Source organism: Capsicum annuum, chromosome 12 (genome assembly GCF_002878395.1).
Source record: "Capsicum annuum cultivar UCD-10X-F1 chromosome 12, UCD10Xv1.1, whole genome shotgun sequence".
Lineage (NCBI taxonomy): Eukaryota > Viridiplantae > Streptophyta > Magnoliopsida > Solanales > Solanaceae > Capsicum > Capsicum annuum.
Genome location: NC_061122.1, coordinates 175973268 through 175981931, shown reverse-complemented (window position 1 = coordinate 175981931; position 8664 = coordinate 175973268). Strand labels below are relative to the sequence as shown.

The 8664-nt window shown below is 34.9% G+C and overlaps 1 protein-coding gene across 1 annotated transcript; it reads left to right on the top strand.

Annotated features, from left to right (window-relative positions):
- Nucleotides 1-212: 212 nt before the first annotated feature.
- On the top strand, nt 213-4674 carry LOC107851141 (probable serine/threonine-protein kinase DDB_G0291350). The gene is made up of 6 exons (XM_016696068.2): nt 213-636; nt 1497-1639; nt 2290-2433; nt 2562-2747; nt 2973-3097; nt 4175-4674. The coding sequence occupies exons 1-6, from the start codon at nt 432-434 to the stop codon at nt 4398-4400; spliced, it is 1029 nt and encodes a 342-aa protein (XP_016551554.1). The 5' UTR covers nt 213-431; the 3' UTR covers nt 4401-4674.
- Nucleotides 4675-8664: the final 3990 nt, after the last annotated feature.

Below are 8664 nucleotides of genomic sequence, written 5' to 3'. Positions count from 1 at the left end.
AACTATGTATACGTAATAATTTTTTAGAAATGTCTATTTATAATTTTTTTTATTTATCAGATCAATTTATAAAGACAAAAAATTAATATTGTGCACTATTTAATTGTTAATATTAATAAAAAAAATAGAAATTTTATATAGTCTAATATAGATAAGTTGAGCTATTAAATAATTTTATATAAAAATAAGATTTTAAACCTAATAGATAAGCCAATGATATTTTTATACCATTACACGTAACTTGAGAGTATTTTAAATCTCCTGAATTCTCGGTATATTTTATGCAAGTTCAAAATGGTTAAGTATTTATGTACGGAGGGACTTGTGAGAGATCCAGGAAGGGAAAGAGGAGGAAGGAAAAATCCATCTTTCTGAAAAGTGAGAGAGAGAAGCAGAACGAGCTGACCCATTGATTAAGAAGAGAGAAAAAAATGGGATGCTCGTTCTCGGGGCTGAATGCTTTGTATGACAGTGCCAATGGCGGAGGAGATGTTTGGATCAATGAGAATAGGTTCAGGATCCTCAAGCCAATCGGCGGAGGCAGTTTGGCCAATCTCTTCCTCGTCAAGGAGCTCAGTTCTGACCCTTCTAAACCTGGAATTTCAAAAGAATTCAAGGATCCTTCTCATGTCTCTGGTACGGATTCCACTACTCAATATGAGTAACCTAAAAAATGGAATTTGCATTTCTAGTTACCCGTTGTTGTTTCCGATAGTTGGGTCAAATTAATTTGTGGAAACAGGAAGTTCCATTTTCCCTTTTTTTTTTTGTAATCTGACGATTGAATCAGATTTTTGAATCACATTGATCGGCATTTCCCCCCTTGTAAGGTGACAATTGAATCGGATTTTTAGCAGGTCCACCAGATGGAACTGAGTGCATTTTGAGGGTTCTGACTCAAATTACGTTGGGATTGTGGTGCATAGTAGTAGTTGCTGTTGACATTTTTGCTTTTTCCCTTGTGATCTGACAATTGGGTCAACGGGACTATACTGTGCATAATGGATAATGGAAATTAGATCTGATTTGTGAATTAGAGGGGTTCAAATTGTATACAATTTGTTTTGGTTGTAGTTGTCAATTTGTGCATTAAAGGTTTGTCCAACATCCCTTCCCACCCCAACTTCTCTTATCAGGAAAAGAAAAATGCACTCTTTTTATACATGTTTATACTGTTTACAATTGAAAAGAAGAGAGTGCATTGAAATCTTATCTTTGCTTTTTATCTTCTCTTTTTGCCTCTGGATGACTTTCTTTTCATTGCCTAAAATGGCAAAGTTAGTTCTGCAACAATTTTTCCACTTAACAGGTCAGATATTGTTTGCTTATGGACCTGGTGGCTGGTGCAGTCAGATTTATGACTCTCGCTCTTAAAAAAATAGTGCAGACAGTTGTACAATTGTTGTATTTTCATATTTCTCTTCTTTTTATTAAGACTTTGTAAATTGTCGTGTTAACATTATAGTGTTTGCAATGCATTGTATCTGAATGTTTAGATGGTGGAACTTATGCCATGAAGAAAGTTCTTATTCAGAACAATGAACAGTTAGAGTTAGTGAAAGAGGAGATCCGCATTTCGTCTCTGTTTAGCCATCCCAATCTGCTTCCTCTCCTGGATCATGCTTTCATTTCGGTCAAGGTAATTACTAAAATCCATGCACTTGCTTTGATCTGCACATGAAAAAGAAAATTATTGCAGTGGTCCCTAATTTCTTCATTTAGTGATTCACTCAGCTCCAAGTCTAGGCTATCCCTTATTAAGAGGCCTTCTCACAATTAATTCGCACGTAGTATTAAGTTGAGAGTGCATAGCATGCAAGAAGGTGACCACATGCACAATGTTCATCTTTTTCCATTCCAGGAGTCTTAGATGTGCTTCAAGGAACTCATTCCCATCATAATAGATGTATTTCCCTCAACTTTTCTCTTAAGATGAAGGTATGAAGAAGTGTGAACATGCATGTGAATGGTCAAAGAAGTGTATCCTGTAGTTCTTTTCTTTCACAAAAGACAAAGGAAAGGGGGTAGGGACGTTGGAAGAAATGCCTATTGCTAACTGAACACCTGCTCACAATCACAGAGGGTTCACAATTCATATGTCTCATTGAGATGATACTCTTATGGCTTCTAGGCATGAGAACAATGTTTAAGCAAACTGCTATTGGTCAATTATGAAAGACATGCTAAGGCTTGCTGATTTATATCTTCTTTGTTGTCTTTCCCCTATGATATATCTTCAGTTGCCACTGGGTTTCTCTAAAGATCTTATTTTAATTGGATATTGGGTAGGTCTCACCAGACCAGTCTAGGAAGCAGGAGGCTTACTTATTATTTCCAGTCCATTTGGATGGGACATTACTGGATAGTGCCAAAACCATGCAAGCAAAGAAGGAGTTCTTTTCCACTTTGGAGGTGCTTCAAATATTTCATCAGGTGAACAAGAATCAGTATGTTCTGCACAAGATCATCTTTTCATTATCTGAGAGGAAAAAAGGAAGTGTCAGGTGCACATGAAATTGTGAAGCCAAAAAATGAGACACTGAAAAATGTTTTATATACAGCTTTGTGCAGGTCTCAAGCATATGCACAACTTTGATCCTCCGTACGCCCATAATGATGTCAAACCTGTTAATGTTCTCTTAACACAGAGAAAAGGACAGGCACCTCTTGCAAAATTAATGGATTTTGCAAATGCACGTCCTGCAAGAAGACAAATTCGTTCTCGCTCAGAGGCCCTAGAGTTGCAGGTACTTATGCTTCTTCTATTATATAGATGTATCTTCTGCCGTATTATGTCTGCAAGCTTCTCATCTTTCCCTACTTTTGAGCCTGAACAGGGAGAATGCCACCATTGTTGTATTAACAACCTATGGATGTTGCTCTCTTTCTTTGCTCTATTACTTACAGTTCACACCTTACCCCATTCTTATGCATTTCTTTTTGGTTTGATCTGCTTTGTGATTATCATCCAGGAATGGGCATCTGAGCATGTTTCAGCATCTTTCCGTGCACCTGAATTGTGGGACTGCCCAAGCCAATATGATATTGATGAAAGAACTGATGTCTGGTCATTAGGTTGTACATTATTTGCTATAATGTAAGACCTCTCTCTACTATTTTGCAGATATCTTTTGTAGCTTTTGCTGTGCAGAATAAAATGTCTTTATACTCTTGACATCTCTGTTAGTTTCATCAACATTGTCCAATAAAATGATATTCAATTCAATCAAGTCATAGAGTTAACTTCGAAATTTCTTGCATTAAGAACTCCCACATACAAAAGTTGAAGGTGACAGAGATGAGGATGTTGAGATGGATGTGTGGACTCTCTAGGTGAGATAGGGTTAGAAATGAGACTATTCGAGAGAAGGTGGGAGTGACTTCAATGGAAGAGAAGATGCGGGAAGTGAGGTTGAGATGGTTCGGGCATGTGGTGAGGATGGGCACGGATGCCCCAGTACGGAGGTGTGAGAGGCTGGCTATGGATGGTTTCAGGCGGGATAGAGGTAGGCTGAAGAAATATTGGATGGAGGTGATTAGGTAGGACATGACCCTTGATAGGAAGGTGTGGAGAGGGCAAATTAGGGTAGATGGTTAGTGGGTAGGATTGCACCTTAACTAGTAGGGAGGAGTGCTTTGCTTGTGATTGTGCCTGTAGTCATAGTGATATGCCTGTGTCTACTAGTTCCTTGGTGGTGGTTTGCTTATGTTTGTGATTTCGGATAGATAGTTTATAGTAGTACACTTTGGTGTCTGGTTTCTTTATTTATTTAGTGGTGTGCTATCCCTTTTTGTTGTTTGTTTGCTATGCTGTTAGTTGTCATGTGCCAGGGGTCTATTGGAAACATCTCTACTTCATCTGAGGTAGTGGTATGGATTGCGTACGCTTTACCCTCCATGGATCCCACTTTGTGGGGAATACGCTGGGTATGTTGTTGTTGACGACTTGTACATGCCTAAATAAGTAAGTTGGTGAGCAAACTGAAGTATCATCTGGTGCTGAGTTGCTCAGTAATAATTCACAGTAAATGTTCTTTCTTTTCAGATTAAGAAACAAAAATTCTCATGACATGCATATTTTAACCAATTGCAGATGTTAATTAACTGGGAAATTGGTTTCGAGCAGGTCAGTTTACAGATAATTAATTTTCAACGTCCTGGCTTTTATGTCCAGGTATGGAGTGTCTCCATTCGAGTATGCACTTGAGGAATCTGATGAAAGTCCACAATTGGCTATTGTAAATGCACAAATAAAGTGGCCCACTGAACCTAATGCTCCATATCCCAATGACCTTAACCAGTTTGTGACATGGATGCTTCAGCCTCAAGCGACAGTCCGACCTCACATAGATGATATTGTAATTCATGTTGACAAGTTGATCTCGAAGTATTCCCATTAAAGTGATGGGAGGAGAACATGTTGGGTTTAGTTCACATATGCATCATCCATATAAACATCTTAGCATATTACAGAATCCACCATAAGTTACTGTTGCATTGTTTCTTGTTAAAAGGTGATAGAAGACTCAGTAACTCATTGTACCTTGTTATACCCGAGGAAAGAGGTTTTGGCAGTTGTCCTTTATCTACTGTTTAAAATGATTTGATTTTGAACAATCTCAACTTTTGTTCTCATGTCCAAAGGAAAATTTTGCCTTGGTTCCTTCTCCGCAAGCTTGTTTTTATTCTCAGTATTCCTTTATGCCATGTGATATCCCTTAATTTCTAATTGCGCTGTCTTTTCAATCTTATTGAGCTGAGCGCTCGCTTATTTCTCTTGTACTGAGAAAAATAGTAGAGATTCTCTTAGCTCAATCTTTAGAAATCTCCGAAATCTTTCCAACAATTTGATGAATTTTGCTCGACCTTTTTATCGCTTAACCAGAAACACTGAATCTTTTGATGCTTTTGTGGGTGATTGAGGAAATCGATCCAGTCTATCATTGAAGGATGTTTGGATTTGGCGGTGGAAGGATGTAGAGTGGAACCTTTTTGATGGTTTCGTGGTGGTGTAAAGATTGAGATAGAGGCTGGTTACAAGATTTTTTTAGAGTGAATTTAGCTGGAGCTAGCAGACTACGACTATGTTGAGAAGATGAATATGTAGTGTTGTATAGCTGGGTACCCGTGTGATGCTAAATAGGCAATGACCTTTGTCAATGATGAGAAAGACATTGAGTTCGATTCCCATGTCAGCAAGAAGCATTTTACAAAAGATATTTATTTGAGGAGGAAGTATGTTAAAAGGTGAGGGCTATACGTTTAGTGAACGGTAGGGTGAACAAAATCGAATCATAAACTGAGTCATACCGAAAAAAATTCTAACTAATGATTTGATTTGACTTGGTTTAGTTTTTTTAAAAAGGAAAAAGGACATGGCATGGCCATTTTTTTAAAAAATGGTCCATAATTGAAAAGGTGGACATGCTATAGCCAATCGGCTAAAGTAATTCCCTTTTTTTAGCTATTTGATCCAATTGGGCACATGCAGTCCTATACTCAATTGATACACTTTTATACTACATTGATACATTTTTATATTATATTGATACACTTTTTAAAAAAGAAAGAAAATTCTATGCAAGCATATGCAGTCTATATATCCAATTGATATTTTTTTATACCATATTAATACACTTTTATACTAAATTGATACACTTGCAGTGTCCATATACTCAATTGATACTCTCTTATACTAGATTGATACATTTTTAAAATGCATGTAGAAACTATATAAAGTCGTATAAAATATGTATCTAAATAATAATTGTAGTTAAAAATTGTATAGAATGTGCATAAAAATGCTATAACTATTATATAGAATATGTATATGTATAGAAACTGCAGCATTATTATATATAAATATATATCTTTAACAATTGCATTATATTAAAAGTACATGATATTATATTTTATTGTATAAATAAGTAAAACTAAACAAAACAAATGGTATGTTATTTTAATAATGTTATATCACTTAAAAAAAGATTGTCATGTAAATGGTTTAGAATAAAACTTATAAATCTACCTAAAAGTTCAGTTGAATTGTCCAACGTCTACTTTGACTTTTGAAAGTGAAATGAATTAAACTTTGCATTATTTAAAAAGAAAAGGAGCCAAAAAAAAAATGGACCCATTAAAGATCAAACTATGTTGAAGTAAGCTGCTAGCATATCTGCTAGCGTTATCAAGTAGATTTGGTTGAAATGGTTAGTTAGCTCATACTATGTTAGAAAGAATAAGTTGCAGAAGTGTACTTTGAGATCGCTCGACCCATTACACAAAACTGAAAGGGCCAAATTATGATGCTTAATGGTTATTTACTGGATTTTTAAATTTAGGTGCTAGTATTGTAAAATTATTTTAATTTTAGGTGTTATTTTTGTCCTTTATACTTTTAAAAAATCCAACTATAATTGATATGATTTAATTTTGACTAAAAGAGGTCAAACCAAATCAAACCAATCATATATTACATTTATACAATTTTAAAAGTATTTCATCTATAAAAATATTTATTGTGATGGAATTAGTGAATATTTCTTGAACTTTTCATTGTTTTTATCTTGGGGAAAGGACAAGAATGGCCTGTCGGCCAAAATATTTCCACAAAAATGACCCTTGAATTCATATTACCATATAGTAGCCATTTCCACCAAAATGGCTCCCGAATGTTGCATTTCTCTTTCTTCCTATTTTTTTTTTGTTTTTTTTTCACTATTTTTTTTATTTTTTCTTTTAATGTTGTTAAATTTTTTATTTTTTTTTTGAAAAAAGTCCACTTTATCCACCCATTTATTTTTCCAGATGTGATCACAAAAATAAAAATATGAAATACAAGTTCACCCATAATTGTTCTATCTCTTTTCGTATGAATTAACACTATAGCAGCAGTTTGAATTTTTTTTTTTTGCTATCTCTCTTTTTTTAATCAAAAAAATTAAGGAATGTTTGGACAGTAAGGGTACAGGGTTCAATAAATTTTGTATATGCTTGCACAAATTTTCAAAAAATTTTAGATGAAGTTAACAAATTCACGAATAACGAATTACTGTATATGCTTGTACAAATTTCTCTATAAAAGGTGTATTTATGTGGTATATATACTGTATCAATGTAGTGTAAAAGTGTATCAATCTAGTATAAAAGTGTATCAATGCGGTATCAAAGTGTATCAATGTAGTATAAAAGTGTATCAATATGGCATAAAAGAGTAGATAGCAAATCCAATTTGATTAGATTATGTTGTAGTGGACGAATAGCTGCAGCATATATAACATTTATCTTTATTTGTGGTGTTTGAGTGTCAACTTGATATTGATATGACTAGTGGTTTCTTTTATGCTTTAAATAATTCAATTGCTACTGTTTACGTTTACTATAGGTACAAGAGAGAAGGCCTGAACTAGCTACACTTACAGGATTTAAAGCTTTAGTTTACAAGTCGAGATGGAATTATGATGATTTCAAACAAGTTGACGAATTTTTGGTCATTTTTCTAGGATTGTTAAACAAAACATTAGAATGTACGAAGGATATTAGCCTTTGTGGGTGTAATCCCGTGCTTTTTCTTAACTTGAAAATCATCTCAAGGATATTAGAATTTGCTTTGAAATAAAAATTCATTCTTATACACGTGGTATTTCTATAATTTTTACTTCCTATCACGTGGTAAATTGAATAAGATTTCCATCGATATATAATTTGCAAAAATTTGACACCCGGGCGAATAGTTAGAGCCTTTTTAGTGAGACAGTGTTTGACCTGAGCCTTCAACGAGTTGTGGAGATAGCTCAAATGGCAATTGTCAAATTCCAGTGTTGCTCCACGATACTGGCGCGTCGCGCCAAACTTCTAGGTCGTAGACAAGGTGGCAACGCTATAGCTCCACGTTGCGCCACCGTACAGTTTCCCAATTGTCAATTTCCAGTAACACGGCGCGATAATGCCGCGTTGCGCCAAGGGCCCAACTCTGGAAATTTTACTAAAAATTTAATGACGTGTCCAGAATTAAAAGGGTCAACTTCCTACCCCTATATAATCCCTTTAACACGTGATTCAGCCACTTTTCACCCAAAACATATTAGTTTCTCTCAAGTTTATCTAATGAACAAACTAGGGTTTCTATTGGGGATTCAAATTCTGAAAGGTTTCACCATCAATCTTCACGAAATCATGATCAAAGGTATGCATAGTTTTCATTCATGGACTTCTTTCGTCTATGAAGTCCAAGAATCCTTTTTAACTACAGGTTATAGATTTTCTTCATGTTTTCATGCTTTGTATGTTCTCTTTCATGTTGATAAATGAGGAATTGATATCTATCCTATGATTTGATGATAAATTCCATGTGGGTTGATTAGTATAGATAAAGATTTACGAAATCTCATGACTAAAACCTGGTATGATGGAATTGGAATTGAAGCATGATGTTTAATTGTTGTATAATGTGTTAACATGTACTATGCCTACCATATGTTTGATAAAATGCCTAGATGAAGGAATATTGTCTAACTAGCATGATATCATGAAATCCCCATGTATGTACAAGTTCATGCCTATTACATGTTTGATGAAACGCTCCTATGAATGTAGTATGTATTATGATGTTAGTCAAGTCTTCAAGTAAATCATGCTATGTTAGACAATTTTCCTTCATCTAGG

Bases quoted from the DNA above. Each gene is read 5' to 3' on its own strand.
- LOC107851141 (XM_016696068.2), top strand. From the start codon at position 432: ATGGGATGCTCGTTCTCGGGGCTGAATGCTTTGTATGACAGTGCCAAT. The intron at 637-1,496 runs GTACGGATTCCA...CTGAATGTTTAG, and splicing joins GGATCCTTCTCATGTCTCTG to ATGGTGGAACTTATGCCATG. The intron at 3,098-4,174 runs GTAAGACCTCTC...TTTTATGTCCAG, and splicing joins TGTACATTATTTGCTATAAT to GTATGGAGTGTCTCCATTCG.